The sequence below is a fragment of the Chamaea fasciata genome, unplaced genomic scaffold (assembly GCF_029207755.1).
Source record: "Chamaea fasciata isolate MVZ Bird 193981 ecotype frontalis unplaced genomic scaffold, bChaFas1.0.hap1 SCAF_9, whole genome shotgun sequence".
In the NCBI taxonomy this organism is placed as follows: Eukaryota; Metazoa; Chordata; class Aves; order Passeriformes; family Sylviidae; genus Chamaea; species Chamaea fasciata.
Window position 1 is genome coordinate 15,209,675 of NW_027094094.1, and position 18,791 is coordinate 15,228,465.

The window sequence follows — 18,791 nt, forward strand, 5'->3', positions numbered from 1 at the left end:
TAATCTGAAATGTCATTCAAAGAGTAAAATGCATAGTTACCATCAATCCTCTTCACTTCTTTTTAACACCAACTCATCTTCTCAAAATGTGCTGAAAAACATTCATTAACAGTGATATAATTTCACCTCCTTTGTGCTGTGTCAGTCCAGCAAATTCTCTGCTCTCTTGCAAAGTCTTCAGAATTCAGCTGGTAACTTCAAACAACAGCAAGCACTAACTTCCCTCAGAAGATCCTGAAACATTAAGCAAAGCACATTAAGGATTAAGATCCTCCCTGGAAATAAACAGCCCTTCATTTGATTCAAGTTCTTCTCCCTGAACTTTAACTGTGTGGTCCTGGGGTCATTCTAATAAAACAGTTCACTAAAAGGCATCCTTTCAGAAAGTGCTTTTATCCTTGCTTATTCCATTTATAAAAATGAATGGCTTTATCTGCAATGGATTTGCAATTTAGATATCTAAACAAAATAATCAGATTAATAATTTTCTGCAGCATATTCTGTGGGAGTTAATGCAAAAAAAAATTGTCTAGAATATTTAGTAGAACACTCAAAGTGCACAAACAATACAAAGGATAAAATCAACTAGTGAAATTGGCAAAACCTACTAAAATCCCCTCACAAAAAATCAAGCTTCAATAGTGAAACTCTATATAACATTTGACAAGTGGTTCCCAGTATTATTTTCATCTCCTCTGTGAACAAATGGAGTGGTGTCATCTCCATTCAAGAAGTTTACTTGATTTTTCTTTTCAAATTTTCCAAATAATGTTAAATCCAAAAACCAAAGCTCCTCTATCAGGCAAAAATTTTACAACTAAGTCTTAAAGGAGGTGATACCTTCTGAAACAGGGAAAGTTGTTCAACATTTCTCCCGAATTCTACTATTATGAAGCTATCAAATAGCACTGAAATTTTATGCAAAATGCTGAATTTCAACTGTGCTCTTTCTGAAACTGATTTTATTTGAACAGAATCTCCTTTTGTAAGGCAGGTGTTCTGGGACTCTTCTATATGCAGTTACACAAAATACTTTTGAGGTCTTAAAACTGGAGCTCATAGTGGGAAATAACTGTAATTTATTTTCTTAATAGTTATAGGCAGTATAAGTAAGGATGTTTTTGTTAGAGAATTAAACACCATAAATATGAAAGCTCTGTCTTTCAGGCAGAGTGAACAGACACAGAAAGCTGCTTTTCCACAACAGAATCACCTCGTTTATGAGGAGTTTGTAATCTTTCAAGAAGGGGAGAAAGACCCCACTCCCACAGGGAGTTTGCAATCTAAAAGCAGACAAATTAACAGAAACTCAGGGGGAAAAAATAGGAGGCAGGAAGGCAATCCTTATGAATTAATATATTGGCTCACATCGAACAGAGGGGTCTGGTCTTTTTTCCAGTCTGATTTGTATCAGTAGCAAGGCGAAAGCCAGTCTTTCAGAGACACAGCCAAAGTTGGTCACCATATCCCTCCTAGAATATTCCTCACCTTCTTAAAGATTCTTAACCACACTTATGCAGGAGAGGTGTTTCAGCCTATTTAGTTTGACAAGCAAGTATCTGGGCTCTCAGGTTTCCTGGGATACAGATAAAAAATCTGAAGTAGACTGATCTAAGAAAACTCTCACAAAAAATACTGCATTCTTTCTGGCCTTTCTCTCCTGCTGTTCTGCTCTTACAGAAAGTATTGACTCACAGGGGTTTGCATGCTGTGAGAAACAGCAAGAGTTAAGAGAGCTGAGTGCAATTCAACTGTTATGAGAATAAAAAGGAAAATGAAAATAATTATTTATAGTATCATGAAGTTCCTGAGTTCAGTCCATCCAGAGCAGAACCTCAGTTCATAAGACACTTAAATCTTTCAATACCTCAATTCAAGCTTCCCTTTGGATCTATGAAGTCTTGATAGATAAAATTATGGGGGAAAAAAAGATGAGTATGATCCTCAGTAAAAAAAAAAGAAATTATTTAATGAGTCAGTGATTGTGAGTCTTTCCAGGTGCAATCTGAAGATTACTTGATAGTTATAGTCCCTTATATGTTATTGAGCTTACTTTAACACCAGAAAGAAAGACACGACTGAAGCTGATGACACTCCGCAAACTGTCAATAGAAATCCAAAAGCTGGACTGGCCAGTGAAGCAACACTGATGGCATCATGTCAGTGATGCAACAGGGACACTGGGTCAGAGTGCCTGCAGCACACACTGTGACAGAATGTTAACTCTAAACAATAAAATGATTTCTGTGCCTGAAATCCCAACTAAAGGTCGGCCATCCTAGTCAACAGGAAAGAGTGGAGATGAATACAGTTAAAAGCAATTTTACTAGGACATTAAATAACTTCTAATCTGTTATAAGCTATGGGCCATTTCAATTTATTTTGCTGATACAGGTGTATCAGGGCCAGTGTATGTTCCCATAGCTTTTGCACTCATTTGTGCCAGCCACATATACAGGACAGCATATGAAGCATTATGAACTGGGGCACAGGTGAAAAAGAGGAGAGAATTGCCAGGGAATTCAATTGTCTGCTGTAGTCTGCCAGCAATGGAGAAATGCAAAATTGCAAGCAGAAATAATAGATCATGCTCTGGACAGTGGAAAAGAGGTGACAAATGAGGCATGGGATGTTATGCAGAACATGTACGTTCCAGAGGATGAAAGTCATCACTGCATCATCTGATTTGTAACTTCTGGCCTCAGTGGATAACCATATCACAGTCAAATCTCATTGCTTTGAAGGTCAGTGGTAAGGTTTTTATCAGCCTGACATTTATTGTCAGCTTTTTTTTCTTAAAGTTCTCATTTCATTTTAATAACAAAGGAACAAGGACATGAAGGTTATGCATAAAAAGCTCCCACTGACTTTTCATAAAATACTTGAATCTAAACAGACTTCAATTTATCAAGAATGCAGGTAACATTACCAAGTCTTTATTCACATCATACTTCCAATCAACTTTTGAAAACAGGCATGGAATTCTAAGGTAGGACTGCTTTTGAGGTGTTCAAAAACTTAAGCATAAGAAAAACATTATACTAGAGTGCAAATTTTTGTAGTGATTTCTTCTCTTTCTCACTTCCTATAGTAGATGGTTCACTTCTCTAGAAGTGAAGTTAATATTCACCAGTTCTAGTGAAGAGAATATTTCTAGAGAAATGAAGCCTTCATCCCTGTGGGAAACTGGAAGCTTCAATTTCTACTACTATTGTCATGCAAACACAGATTTGCCCAATGCAGTGCAAGGAAAAACAAAAGTAAGGGAAAAGTCTGCTAAAAACCATAATTAAGACATTTACTATCCACCCAAATATTAGCTTATCCCCCTTTATACTATCTGATAAAACAGCAGTGTTAAATACATCAACATTAGGTAAATAATTTACACTGTAAACTGAAGTGGGAATTTTATAATAAAAACTCTTCTTGCAAATGCAGTTTAGCCAGTGATTTTTTATTCCCCACATTGCTTCAAAGTATATTCATCATTTGAGATATATCATTCCCATGACAATGGGATCACAAGGAATCATGGTATAACAATGCTAGACCAAACAGACAGAATGTCAGCAGTGTCAAACTAGCAAATATATCATTTAACCAGAGATCAAAAGAGAAAATCTGAAGGTCAGAAATGCAATATTTATAATGCTGTCAGTAGATGGATGCATATAAAACACCTCATATCCAGACCCCTCAAAAGCTTATCAGAGGAAACAACACACAAGAGAAATGCTACTGGAGTATCCTCCATAAGTTTCCAATATGAATGAATACTGAGGCAAACATTTCCTAGTACATTCCCCAGGAACGGCAAAAAAGTCTTGAGATACACTTTAATGGTACCAACACAAGCAGCAGTCAGCTACTACCCTCATTCCCACTGATTCCACCTGGTACAACAAAATCCCCCCCAGCGTATTTCCAATAGGCAACACATATTTCCTTGGAAAGAAACCAACGTGATTAGGATGGCTGGCTTTAGAAAAGAGAAGAGAATAAACAGAATAACTTTGTATTGTCGCTGATTCTACAAGGCACTTCGGCACGGTGCAAAGAAAATACCCATGAGAGAATTCACAGTTTTTCTCGAGTATCTCTGTGACAATGGAACTGGAGATGCTAAAGGTATGAGAGGAAGGTTGACAAAAGTTCACAAGAAAAATGAAAAGAGAATTGACATAAGCACACCAAACTCTGGCTTTATTTAGCATATAACAGTAAAAAGACTCCTCTACATTTGGTATAGGAAACAATCAATCACTGAGTGTTTTTCCTTTCCCATCTCTCCTGTAATCATGAAAGCATTTTAACTAGAGATGATTTCACTTAACATCATGGTGATAGATGTTCAGCAACGTTACCATTACTTAAATGATATACAAAACCAAGCTAATAAAATGATCTAGAATAAAAGGTTATGAAATTACTGAGTTTAAGTTTTGTGAGTCAAATGAGAAAAATTCAAAAGTAGTTTGTCATTTTGTTCTTGAGAGCTTTTTCATTTACAATTTATTAACATAAACATAGTATCTCTTGAAATATCTTTTTGATATCTCTCCAAATGCAGTCAGAATTTTAAAAAAAAAATAGGTCTCTCAGCTTTCAAGGTCCTTCTTATTGAGATTTTACCATATTCTCTGTTGACTGTCAAATAAACTCTGCTCATTAGATTATATCTATGTCAGCAGGCTGAGGACAGAAGACATGTAAAAGCCCTATTTATGAATCCAAAAACCTTGAGAAACACTCTCTATTTATACAACTTGTCTCCTTTCTCCTTTTCTTTACTCTTTGTACCCTTCCACCTCTAAAACCCTCTCCCCCTTTGTCAATCTCTTCAATTTCTCTATCGTCTATCTATTTCTCAATACATCTCTAAGCTCTCATTTCTCATTGGAATTCCTCCTTTTGTCTGCCTTTATTTAACAGGCTCAGAACTTCATTTTCCCAACTTCATTTGCAGGGATCTGCTGATTTGAAATGGAGAGGAGGTCTGCTTATTTCTGGTCCAAACAATATCTGGATGCTGGCCAGCTCTCCCTGACGCTCCACCCTCTCCCTCTTGAATAGTGAATAGCATGCTTCCCTGAACCCTTTGGTCCTCCCAAAACAATCACTTCTTGCTCCTTTCCTTCCTTCCTTCCACATGCTGTCTTTGTGACAATAAGCAATAAATACCTTGCCCAAACAACCTTAAACTGCAGATTCTGTTCTCAGGCTCTCCCTCCTCTCTATAACATTTAGCCAGTTCCCCTCAGCCTCCTTCTGTCCTACAGAAACGTCCTGGGTTCACAGTGTCCTGTTCCCCACATCCAGTTATTTATCCTGTCCAGTTTTATCTCAGTTCTTCTAAATAAGTGGGAGAATGGAAGTTCTGATCTTTGAGAATTCACCTGGTACAAGTTTTTGAAGGAAATCTGCATGTCAGAATCACAGACACATTACTATGCAGTACCATAACATACCATGGCACTGTATTGTACAATATACATTGCTGAGATCTTCCACTGGAAAATACCATGCAGTGATGCCCACTGAGAGCTGAAGTATTACTTTGACATTTTTCCATTTATTTCGTATCAAGTGTCATGGGTATGGTAAAATACTTTCTGCATATATCAATGCTCAAGCCTCAAAAAAATCAATAGTGGTTAAACAAGAATTCATTATACTAACAAAATCCATCAGAGAATAATAAAAAAAATTAAAACAAGCATCACCCACAGCATTTCAAATTTAAGTTGCCTAGGAATTTTACTTAAATAAGACAAAACACTGTAATGATACTGATTTTCTGGTTTTAAATTTACTCACTAGGTTTTAGTGAATAAAATTTTGCCAGATGGAAATCTGTTCATACACATTTTTCCATATTTTATCAGAAGAGTCAACACAGATGAATTTCAAAGGAAAGGTTTTATAAAGAAACTATATAAAGTTGAAGTTCAAATTATACAAGTCAGCATATGAATCTAGAGGAACAGACAGCAAGTTTTACCAATGTGTTCAAAAGAATAATAATCAAAAAAGTGGCTCCGCTAAACAGCAAAGAATACTGAGCACTTGCAAAGGATATCACAACCAAGCACTACAGCATCAATTCCAGCCTTCAAAAAAATCAAAGAGAATTTCTAATGAACAATGTCACTTTTGTAGCAGGTTGTGGTTTTATTACTGTTATGTTTTATAGTACTAGTTTAAAACATGAATTTTTGAAAAGATAAAGAAAATTAGGTGCAAAATCCAGGCTACAAACAAATACCTATGAGAATAAGTACATTTTTAATGCATGGTTCGTTGTGTCAAAGCTCTGTAGAATAACAGCTGAATCTATTCCTAGATCCAAAGAGAAGGTCAAACTAACAATGAAAAGCCATATCAGAAGATTTCAGAAGGTTGAATAACAACACAAAGAGCAATAGTCCTTGAGACAATGGGGTTTATGTCATGTATCCCTCCTCTGTGACAAAACATGCAAACAGGATCCCTCAGCATTCAGCAATAATTAAAAATCAGTTGAAATTACATGCCCCAGAAACGGATTGAAGAATAACTGAAATAAAGAAAAAAGGGCAGCAAATTGTATATAGTGGAAGTGATTTAAAGGTTTCAAATCAGTTCACAGCCTTGGTGTAGCAATGGTACTAACAATTCTCAGCAAATTCTGGGGGTCTGGGGTTTGTTTTCATTTTTTTTTTCCATTTGAGTCTTCTTTGGCTCTCAGTCTTTTGTGATCCCAAGAAATGCCACATACCAAATCTAGAGCAACAGACGCAGAAAAAACCCACATGCCCATTTCATAATATGAAGATTTTCATAACTTTTGGACAAACATGGATATATTATGTCCTGTGATTCTCCCTGCTACAACACTGAATGCTCTCACAGAAACAAAGATGGAGGAAAACACTGTGACAGAAAATAAGGAGATTGGCAAAGATCCATGAAGTTCTTAGGCAGGTGCAACTCTCTTTGGCTTCTGAAGAACTCCTTAATGAACTTACCAAAATCATTAAAAAAAAAATCTACTTCAGTCACAAAGGAAAATCAAGACTCTGAAACAGCATTTTCATACCTCATATATCTATAGGGCAAATATTTCCCCTTGAACATCATGGGGGAAGGAGAGCAAACTAGAGAAGAGCCTGCCCAACTGCAATTCTCACTAATATACAATGTAAATATTGGGCCTCAACATACCTATAAATTGTTTTTGCAGTAAAAACTCACTTTTCAGGAACTGTGTCAAACCAGTCTCATTTCCTTCCTCATTATGATAGCTACCTAGATAAGGAGCACGAAGCCCATATTACACGGATGCTTTTAATAAGGCCCCACATAAAAATCATCACATACAAACTAGAGAAACACTGTTTGTTGTAAGAGATTATTTGACTCTCATTGAGAACATATCCTGTGAATCACTTCCAAACTCAGAGTATTTCAAGTAGAGTTCCACAGCAGTTTGTCCGGGTCTTAACCGTATTTAGGATTTTGTTGATAATATGGGTCCTGCATAACAAGCATACTCCTAAAGGCTAGCAGGATATTACTGAGCCAGAGGTGGTTTCCATGGGATAAACAGCATACTGGGGCCTCTTTAGACACCTCATTTTTCAGTAAGATACAGTCAAATTGAAGAGTGTGCTGAAAGGGAAAAGACTTAACAAGAGTTTCCCAAACTGCTACTTATGAACAAATGCTCATGAAACTGTGTTTTCTCCTTCAGTAACAGCAGGATGTCCTAGTCAAGCCCATCTGGTGCTTAGGCAGCAATTATCCTTACAAACATCTCCTTTTGCTCCCTCCAGCAGCAGAGTACAAAATTTATTCTAGATCTTCTTCCTGCTGTTCACTTAAGGACATGGTGAATCTGATGCATCCCCAAGAATTCAGTTTAAAAAATGGATTACTGAACTAATTTCCAAGACTGACCCAATTTCCTCTAGTTGTGTTTGATCCTGCCTCTCTGCTGAAGCCCTGCCAAGATCTCTCCAGGTCCCTTTCAGACTCAGTGATTTCTGTTGATCCTGTTGCTATTTTTATTTCCTGTTAAATGAGAAAAAGAAAAAAAAGACCACACCAATTAGCAAGACTTTTATCAAACTTCTAGACAGATAGCTGTAAGCAAGACTTCATTTTCCAACATTCCTCATAGACTTATTTAGATGATAAGTAGATTCTAGCTTTTTGCTTTAAGAATGTTTTTCTCCCACCCACCATGAATGCCAAGCCTGTCAATCACACTAACAACAACAAAATACATATGGGACAGTTTAAGGAGGAAGAGCAGACATGAGAAACTGCTCCTTTAACTTATTTGGAATCAACTCCAACATATGTTCCTGGGAGAAAAAAAAGAGTATGTGGTAAGTCATGTTACTTTCATTATTTTTGTGTAAAATGGGGAAAAAAAACAAACAGGGACAGTGGTGCATATTTTCTGTACAGTAATATTTCATTGACCTATTTTGCTCAAGTATATTTTCCCGGGGTAGTATTCTAATGTTACATCCAGTAACACAAGTTGCTTGCAGCTGCTACGGGGTTTTGCAAAGACGAACTTGACTTCAAAAGTTTTGAGATAAGTTTAACAGATTTAGTGTTTATGTTCATGAACATATAGAGAGTATTTAGTAAGAAATGCCAGTGGTATGATCGAGGAAACAGTTTTTAGACTGCTTTCTGTAGCCTGCAAAAACTTGTTGTTTATGTTGCTTGTACATTACAGATTTGAAGAAATGAGTTTTGCCAATATATAGTGTAAAGATGTGTTAATTCTGCTTGATATACAGGTTCAGTATGGGAATGAATTTCTCTTTAGAGGACAAAACACCCGGTGTATAAAATGGACACCTTTAGATTCCTCTGAAATTTGGTAGTTCTCAAGTGCTAGATGTCCTTTTTCATTAGGGCTTTAAAAAAAAAAAATTCCTAATATATAGAATCAGATTTCTACCTTTTTTCTGAGGAGTGAAATTGTAAACAGCACAGACTAAAAGTGTTAATGTCTCCAGCAAGGCACAAGTTTTTAAAATAGCAGATTACTCTCTGCACAGGTACCTAAATACATTTTTAAGCCTGCCAAGGTTCACAGCAGATCAGGAGGCTCCAGGGTATTTTCAAGTAGCAAGCGAGCCTGACCTGCCCTAGGCTAGTGCTGTTTCACATTCGAGTATCTACAATCTGCTTCAGAATTTTATGTAAGCACCTGAAAGTTTGGAAAGAAACCATTTCTGTGGCCTGTCTTTATCTGGGGAAGTCTGGAAGCAGTATTCGGCTCAAGAACTCGCCCCACCACGGCCCTCACAGCCAACATGTGTTCAAGTGCACATATTTATTTGGGTTTATCACACCACAGAAGGTAATACATTACAGAGAGGAACCAGAAGTATGAGAGTAGTAAGTAGAAACAGTTCTCAAATTCGGGGTTCTCCAGCCAATAATGCTTGAGATAATCCCCTTGAGGGTAACAGAAAGCAAGTGAAAGCACATGACAATATTCTCCATTTCTGTCACACACACCTAAGGACAGAAACCTACAGCATCAGTGGAGCCAAGGGCAACATCAGCAACAAGGGATGAGATGCAGGATCCCAGATGAGCCTCTGCACGTCCCTGGTCCCCTTTATTTTCCCCCTCTTGTCTAAACTAAACTCTTGACTAAAACACAAATGGAAAAATAATTCTTACAGTCCCTTTGGTTGAACCACCTGTGCTGCAGCCCCTTTGGGAACACAAAACTGAGCACCACCTTCCCAAGCAGATCTGCCTCGTTCAGTGGAGAGAGGTGGACTGCACAAACACCGGCCTTTTAAGGGTACTGTTCTAAGAGCCTGGAACACAAATTAAAGCAATGTCAACACAGAAGAGCTGGCCACAATTTAGTGTTGAGGGAAGCCGAGAAAGCGGGTAGGAGAAGGAGGATGCGGGGGCACAGCAAGGCGGGGCAGCCGGCAGGGCAGCGCGCAGCTCACCCTGCAGCCACCAGGCAGCGCAGGAAGGTGACAGCAGAGGACAGCTGGCAGCCAGGGGCAGTTCCTTGCACCTCAGTACCTCAGAAAACGCTCCCGGTCTGATAGGCAATGAGAGCAGAAGGAGCAGGTACAGCTGGCAGCAGGCACTAAACTGCAAAATTCTTAAAGCACTGTTTTTAATTTGCCTTTGAGGTGTTCTGAACTAGGAATGCTTACACCTACTCAGTAAGCAAATAGCCTGTACCACATAAATATCTGCACTTCATGTTATTCCTGTTTCACACCTGATGCCATCTGTTATTTTGGTGTTTCCTGTAAGAAGCCATTAAACCTGTAACTCACACATCTCCTACCCAGCTGCTTCCAACCTTCACAATACAGGAAGATTCTACAACTGACAAAATCACTCCTGCACTCAAACCAGGCAAGCAAAATTTCTTAAGGAATACATGCAGCTCTCTCTTCGGGTCCTGCATACAGTGGAAAGAGTATTTCTGCCTCCTGTCATCCAGGAAGATGGTGCCCTGTTGGAAATGCTCACGGCCAACATTATGAAACGTTGAACACTACAAAACCCTATGAAATTCAACATATTTTTTTCATAATATGCCAGCCTAACACCTCAAAGGTTTTTCTGAGCAGGCCAAATTTAAGATGCAAGAGCTTCAATCTTATTTCCAAAATTCTGGGAGTTGAGTTTTGCCAGATTCAGTGTTTTGGCAAGTCAGAAAACAGCAAAAAGGTATTCACTGGCAACAGCTGACCCGTCAGTCACTCTAACAGTAAAAATACATGCAGGAAAATTTTAAGGATAGCAGACGAGACACTTCAACATCTTCAGTAATGACAGGTGCATATGTTGGTATAACAACCAGTTTCCTTCTACTGGAGTCACTCACAGAAGAACATTGGTACTTCCTAAATCACCCTTTACAGGCGGTCACTTTAAGTGAGCAAACAGGAAAAAAGTTGCAAAAAGGACTTCCTCCTCGGATTTCTACATCAGTAAAAAACAGCAAAGCAAGAGTTCGGTATTACTCATGCAGATCAAGTCTTTCCCCCTGGACAGAAGCATGACCACAAAACTGCCATCTCAAGAGGAGTTTGAGAGCTGGACAGCTTCTCAAGTTGCAGATCTCTTAAGACAGGTACTGAATCTTTATGTAAGTCTTTAGAGAGTTCACTCTATATTCAGCTAGCAGAAACACTGGATTTATCCTTGAAAACCAGATATCTTACCCTATATTGAGCACAAATATTTAAAAGTTCTAAAAATAGTTTAGTCATCACTTAATAAAATAACTTGAGGTTTTTGGTAGTCTCCTGTTTTCTATAGAAATCTAATTCATGGTAGAAGCTAAGATCTCCAACATTACAAACCATACAAAAAATGCTTTCTCACAGGAATATTTCTTATAAGAGAAGAGGTATGTCGTGCCCGAATTTATTTCCTGCTCGGAAGAAATAATCAAATAATCATTTCAGAGAAGGATGTCTAGTTTTATATTTGAATATAGCTTCTAAATTTATAGCATGTCAATAAGAACCTACCGTTCATCTTTTCTTCTCAACGCATATATACACACAGTAGTTGCTAGATGTTGTTTAAATTTAATGTACTTGAGCTTTGGGGAGGGTTGAGGCATTACTTTGTTGGCTTGTGTATTTCTTTGTTTTACAAGGTCCTTTCTATGATATCTAAAATGACCTGAATTGCACAAAGTATTCCAAGCTAATTTTCAGACATCTTTCACTATCTTACTAATCTCCTCTCATATATGAAATATATCCTCCATGATACAGCCTTTTTTTATTACATTTTTCCTTATACCTTAATCAATACTGTGGCTCAGGTTTAAGAGTTCTACCAGTAACTTCTAAAGTCCATTCCTGCAATTGGATGTATAATCTCATTTTATATCCCTTTTGCTTGTTTTTATGCAAGTTACTCTATATAATTTTGTATATAAGACTTTTTTTGTGTGTGTGTTTTTCCCTAATTCTAACTGTAAGGGCACTAATCTTTTCCAGTACCTTCCTCACACCAACAGTGGCAATTTATGCTCATTAAGGTTTCTCATCCTTTTCAACTGAAGGAACATCCAATCTTTCTCAAGGAAAATAATAATGCTATAAAGTCTTCCCACAGGAGTCCATTTGTAGCCACATTTAGCCACATGTAGCCATACACAAAAAGTAGGCCACAGTATAAAATGATCATTCTGTATTATTATTTTTTTTTTCATTTTGCCTGTATATAAATACATATGCTTATTCATATACAATCAAAAAAATAAAAAGACAACAAAGCCACAAACAGTTTAACAGTGGAGTTGCAGCACAGGTGGACCACTGGTCCCACACTGAGCAAGCTAACCTCTACCATGGAATTAATTCCTGCCATAAAGGTAATGGATCAGCTAAGCTGTGAACTTAGTACTGTGAACAGCTACTCAGAGGATTAATTAGCTCAAAGCTTTTCAGCTTAAAGGAAATCAGGCTAATTTATAGAAGTGAGAATGCTTTCAAAGTACCCTGCAATTCTATGCAGAATACAAGACAGAAAATTAATAACAATTGTTCAACAACTCAGAGGCTTCCAGGGAGACTACAGCCCCACCAAAACTACTGGCTTCATACTTGTTAGCAGTGAGTCCTCCAACTTTGTAAAAAGCTGTTAATGCCTATGCTTACACTCACAACGCTGATAAAAGCAGCCAAACAAACCAGTTACTACGGTATAACTACATTAAGTACTTGGCCATCCTGTGTATCAAACACTGGCCCAGCCACTTGCCTGTGGGCTCTGTGGACAGAGCTGTCAGCTCCCACTGCCAGCACTGCAGAGAGCCTCAGCACCAGCTACTCCATCATTTCCAGAGTCAGACCACATGCTGGGGGCCTAACACTGGCCATACATGTGCATGAACCCTTAAAAAAGGCTTTTAAGGATAAGAAACAAGCACCAAAATATGCCAGAACTAGGATTACCTGCATAGCCTGAATTTCCCAACTTTCACATATACATCATGAGAGCCTGTAACAGGTTCTTCACAAGCTACCTTTTCCATTCACAAAACCTGCCAATGCAGAGAAACCAGCCTGTTTCTGCATTATTCTATGCCTTACAGAAATCATAAGGTGCACAAGGCCAGGGCTGGCTGAAAGCCAGAGAACAAATACATAGTACTGTTGATTTAATTCTGCCTTAAAATATCAGGCCCTGCTACTGCCCCAGAACAACACTTTTACCTGAAGATATGCAATTACCCAGAAAAAAAAGACATTTCCCAAGTGTTTGACTTGCAGCAGTGGGAGGCAAGAGCTACAACCACAGTGGCATCTCTGCTCGGAAGGTAAAAATGGTAAAATATTTGCTATGCAGATATACATTTATATCTCTTAGATCTAAACAGTTATAGTTAGGTATCAAAACCCCCTGGATACTGTGTTGTTTTATTTCTCATACACCTCAACTCCCCTTAGAAATTAAGTTTTCATGTCAGAGTGGTCTCACAAAAAGCAGTTATTAGTGTTTCTGAAGCAATAAAGGACAATAAAGAGTGCTGTAGAACAGTACAGATTTTAAAAGAAATCATTTTGGGTTCAGAGGAGGTTTTGAGTAGTATGCAGTACAGGTACACAACATCGACAAGCAGTGAGCACTGAACAGAAAACAATACACCTATCTTCAGGAAAGTAATATCAGCTTCCATGTTCTGTGACTGAGGCTGGGCTTTCTAGAAGAGGTATACTCATGTTGGTGCTACAATATATATGTAAAATGGGTATGCACATATGTACCATGCAATTTTAGTTTTTTCTTAAATTTAAAGTTCTTAATGATATAGATTTTTTTGTGTCATAAATACAAAAGTTCTTAACTAGCCATTCTGCAAAGTGTTTCCGGCCTCATGAAAGACATTTTGTATAAAATCAATACCTTAACTACTAAATAAGAATTAACCACACAGATTTTGCATTTTCCCTCATAAATAAGTGCGGTTAGTAATGGAGACTTGTTAGCCAGTGCCTCACTGTCACCTTGTATCTATGCTGCAATTGCAACAACACTGAAATATTCCATGTTGTGCTCCGAGTTTATCTACCTAGCCTCCATTTGCCATATAGTCTGGTCCCTCTACTAGTACTGATCTTCATGTACTTGTAAGAAAAGTTAACCCAAACTCAAGAAAGTTAAATGTTCCATGGTCATCACTAAACACCAGCAGCAAGACACCCACTTGCCTGATGCATCAACCATGGAAAAAGAACAAGTTTTCCCTTACGTGAAAACTTGGTTAATAGCATAAGGCAAAGCTCAAAAGCAGCTCATCAACCCCATGACTGGAGATAGAGGTAGAAACTAGAAATAGACGGGCAAAAACCAAGAGAAGCAGAGAGTGCATAGCCTTGATTCTTTGCCCCTCCACCAACACCAGTGCAACTGATGGAAAATTAACACAATCCAGCCACTGGTCCAACAACCACACCAACTCGCTCCTTTGAATTGTGGTCTATTCTGTATTGCAAACAAGCAGGACCTTCCCAATGATAGTAGAAAAAAAATTATAAACCGAGGCATATCATCTAAGAGGCAAAAAATATATGAATACATGTCTGAATAGGACATTTTCATATCAAAAAGTAGATAAAATACACATTGACTGTTTAAGCATAATCAGTTTTAAGTGGTCTAGAAATATGGAATTATCTTAGGAAAGCCACATAACTATGTCTATGAGAAGAACTTATTGCACTAATATTTCTCTGTTAGCACCTGATTTAGTCACTCTTGATACAGACATTTACATCTAAGCATTACAAATACTAAAACTCATTTGGAGAGCGGTACATCCCTAAAGAAAAGATTTCTGAATTTTTTGGCCACTTTCCATGCATAATAGTTAATTTCTTTTAAAAGCCACACCAAGCCATCTAACACACAATAAGATTTTTAGGACATCTTCAGCCCTGATCTATTCTTTTCCACTTTTTAGTAGAAAATCTGATGTGTCTGGGTTTTTTTCCAAATTCCAATTCAGTAGTTAGTTCTATTTCAAGATGTAATATTTCTGGTTTCATTTTAATTTATAATCAACATCAACTTTGTTAAAAAACATGATTACCACAACTACATTACAGAAAAAAAATCCTGTTTCTGAACCTGAATTCTTTACAGCAATGCCTATGATCATGGTAAGTGCAAGGCACAACCCAAATATCTGGTGCTGAAGCTGAGCAGCCACCAGAGCAATCGGAGCTTGGTAAACAGCCACGTGGGATGATGACATGGCTACTGATGAACTTTTGCCTCAGGATACCTTTTAACCAGTTTCTAATTCTGGCTTCTTATCCTGTAGCAATCCACAGTATTTCTGTTGGGCTCCTTGGTACATTTATATGACATTTGCTGCTTTATAATTTCTTCTTGTCTACTCCATTCAAAATTTCATTAGCCCTTATCCCCTGTAATCTTTCTTCCTAAGAAAGAGGTAATACTGTGTTTTATCTCTTATGCGAAAGTCACTGCCTAAGCATTAGAGTTACTCAAATTCTTTTTTTTATAATTATCCCTGTCAAGTAGTATAACAATTTCCACAAACCCTGAGTACTTCAGCATGGAAATATTCACTAGTTTGTTTACAAATGAATGCAAGTTTTATACTGTTGTAATAATCTTGCTTTTTTTCTCACCTCAGTTTGGAATGCCTGAATCTGCTGTGGTTGTAGAAAAACTGTGCATGAATGGATCTCACTTCTTGGTAAGCAAATATTCCATAAGGGCTCTTACTCAGGTGTATTTCAGCATGGGGATTGTACTCCTTACAGTGGCAGGAAATAACCTGAAATTTCCCTTTTTTATACACACTTCATCAATTGCTTTGATTTTGCATTTTAGTGGGTTGATTTACACCTCTGACTCCAGGAATCCCCCTATACAAAAGAAATCCCAGCCAGCCTTCCCCTGCTCCAGAGAAAGGGCAGATATAATCAGCCATCAGCATATAGGTGTGGCAGGGGACATCTCATGAAATAAGAGGTGGCTGTGGGATTTGTTAACAATACATATTTTTTACAGACATCATTTATGTAAAAGCTTTTTTATAAAACTTGCATGGTTAAGAACGTTTACCAGCACAGAATTGTACATGAATTTTATAGGAAAAGTTTAGAGAAACAACACCTGAAAAATCTGATGATGTCCTTTCCTGACCTCTGTAGAATTTTTTGCATGAATGTGTTTAATTGAGTGCAGGATTAATAATTAGGAGAGAGGACTAAAATAACTCCTTGAACTGCAGCAAATCCTCTATCAATAATTCCATTTGTGTAGCTATTGAAGGAAAAGTTCCTTAAAATCTATTTTAAAGGTGAAATTATTGTTATGGTGCATTTATACACTGCAGAGATATTATGTTTTCTTGGCAATTCATTGCTCAACAGAACTGTTTCCTGGGTGTATCGGGAGTTATACCTGCTGTTTATGCTAGCAAGAGCTTCAGTGCTGCCACATGATTCATGAGACTGCAGGTACAGCATGGCCACAGAGTAAAACTGGGTTTCGCCAACAATTCATACTAATGTAGTAGGGCTGACAAAGCCGTCAAATACACACTGATTGTGTTCATCCATCATAAATTGGATCACTAAAGGAGCTGTAGCCTCCATCACGGGATGAGAGGCAGTGAAGTTAAAGCTAAGGGTGGATGTGGTGGCTTCCTGTGGCTCTGCAAGTAAAGCTGTACAGCAGCAGTGGACTGAGAAGTATTTTCAGATGTTAGTGGTAACCTATTCAAAACACAAGTGAAAAAACCAAGGAGAACAATGGATGACCTTTGGTGACAGTCTGCAATACAAAAGTAGTATGATTAAAAATGAAAGCATTTGCTAGTACGTTCTCCAAACTATGTAGTGTCCTCAAAATACCTTTAAAGATTATTTTGCACTGCCGAAAACATGGCATTATACATGCGATACAATGAGCAACATACATTTTGTATGTCATTATAGAAAAAATGACACAGGTCTCACACACTGGTAGAAACTTTCCCACAAATTTTATATATTCTTTAATTGAATTGTTCAGTAGCATTGTCAACATGATTAATCTGCATGCTTGAAACAGAATTATGACAATGCTAAAAAAAATTCAAACACTTACATTTAGCTATCATTAATAGCCTTATTTGAGTAATTGTAAGATGGTGTTCTCCTATGTATAAGCTAGCACATATATTAACTTAAAAGTAATTAAATCAACAACCAGTTTTTTTATTCCAAGCTTGCACTATGCCAGAAATTAAATGTTCCTTATCTGCTACAAGGTGTGTTTTAGAAAGCACAGCCTTAGCAGAGCTACCTTAGCAATATACAACAGAGTAACCAGATGTCAGACATTTCCACTCAGAAAATAAGAGTTTCTTTCTACATGACTCATAGCTTGATTCCCTAACTGGATCTACTGTTCTGTGTAGAGATGTTCAGAATTCAAAAATCCCCCAAGTCCTGAAGCTGTTATGTGCCTGTTAACTGTCTTCCGCAAGAACCTGAGGGTTTGCACTTGAGTTTATCCTTCAGTTATAAGATGCGTATGATTTCCTTCTACTGTCTGCAAAGTCTAAACACAAGCTCAATATCACCTTTAGATATTGAGCTTAGAATCACAAGAGAAAAGCTGGCCATCAATCACTACACAGCAGTGAACCAAGAAAAAAACTAAGCCCAAAACCCTTGAAACAAAACACTTGAACAAGCCTGATGACACCTACTAAATAGAAGTGACAGGTTTACCTTTGCATAATAGTTTTTAAAAAGCAAACGCAAGTTTGCTGCTGCGTGTGCAGAGACCCTGTGCACACATGTAGATTTCACAATACATGTGCAACCTTTCCGTGTGTCTAGCAAAGGTTAGATGAATATTTAGATACAGATCTGGTTTTGCTGTGAGATCTGTTAGGAATCACTGGAGAAGTGAAAATTCCTTCTAGCCTGGCAGATAAAGAAAGCAACACTGTGGTATCTGACCGGAGAACACAGTCAGCTTCCCCCACTGCACATTCAGAGTGACCCAAGTTACTGTTTTACCTTTGCACGGGCAAAGGTAAAGAAAAATTCTCTTCCATCCCAGCTGCAGAAGGCACATCTGGGTGCCGGTGCAGGCAGGGAGGGCAGCCCAAGGGGAGCCACCCCAACACCTACCTGTCCCATCCTTCACAATTCCCAGACAAGCCCTTCCTCACAGTGTGCCTCCTCCAGCCTGCCCCAAACCCCTGCTACAGCACTGACACCTTAAACACACACAGTACAGGTGTTCTGTGCCAGTGAGATGTGTCAAAATCCAGAGGGAGTGCGAGCCCACTTCTAGGCAGCACTGGAGAGCAGCTTTCCTGGAAAGAAAAGATCTGCAGCCAGCACACTGCACTTTTATCAGAGATATAAACACCAATCCACCACCAGATGTGCCTTTGTTTCCTGGTTTTCCAGTGAGGACACTCACACCCTTTTAATTTTTCCAAGGAGGAATGTTGTCAAATGTTGGGGAAATGCCACAGAAGGTAATTATCCTAAAGCCTGCCACTGAACCAACATGAAACGACTTAGGTAGCTGGCCTGCACAAAATCCTTCATGTCAAATGCAAACTGCATTTATTTGAAAGTGAACCAAACATTTACCAATACTAAGGTCTTTTTGAAGTTTAAAGGGTTCAGAGTCACGGAGGCATTATGGCCACAAAATCTGTGGTAAGTTGGTCATAACACCTTAAATCAATTTGACTGCCTTCAGAATAGAAATAATCAACATTT

At 38.1% G+C, this 18,791-nt stretch overlaps 2 protein-coding genes across 5 annotated transcripts in view; one reads left to right on the top strand and one right to left on the bottom strand.

Annotated features, from left to right (window-relative positions):
* DNTT (DNA nucleotidylexotransferase) overlaps positions 1 to 18,791 on the bottom strand; it is a 128,927-nt gene that overhangs the window by 91,442 nt on the left and 18,694 nt on the right. Inside the window, exon 3 of the mRNA XM_066191162.1 lies at positions 127 to 234. The gene's annotated coding sequence lies outside the window, so the exon portion shown is untranslated. The remainder of the gene's footprint in view (positions 1 to 126; positions 235 to 18,791) is intronic.
* Positions 8,145 to 18,791, top strand: part of BLNK (B cell linker) — a 92,010-nt gene continuing 81,363 nt past the window's right edge. Inside the window, exons 1-2 of one of the 4 annotated variants that reach the window (XM_066191158.1) lie at positions 8,145 to 8,375; positions 15,686 to 15,748. In XM_066191158.1, coding sequence (XP_066047255.1) covers positions 8,346 to 8,375; positions 15,686 to 15,748 — 93 coding nt within the window. In that variant the 5' untranslated portion in view covers positions 8,145 to 8,345. Of the gene's footprint in view, positions 8,376 to 10,876; positions 11,132 to 15,685; positions 15,749 to 18,791 lie in introns of those variants that run through there. The other 3 variants (XM_066191156.1, XM_066191155.1, XM_066191157.1) reach the window with 3 other exon arrangements.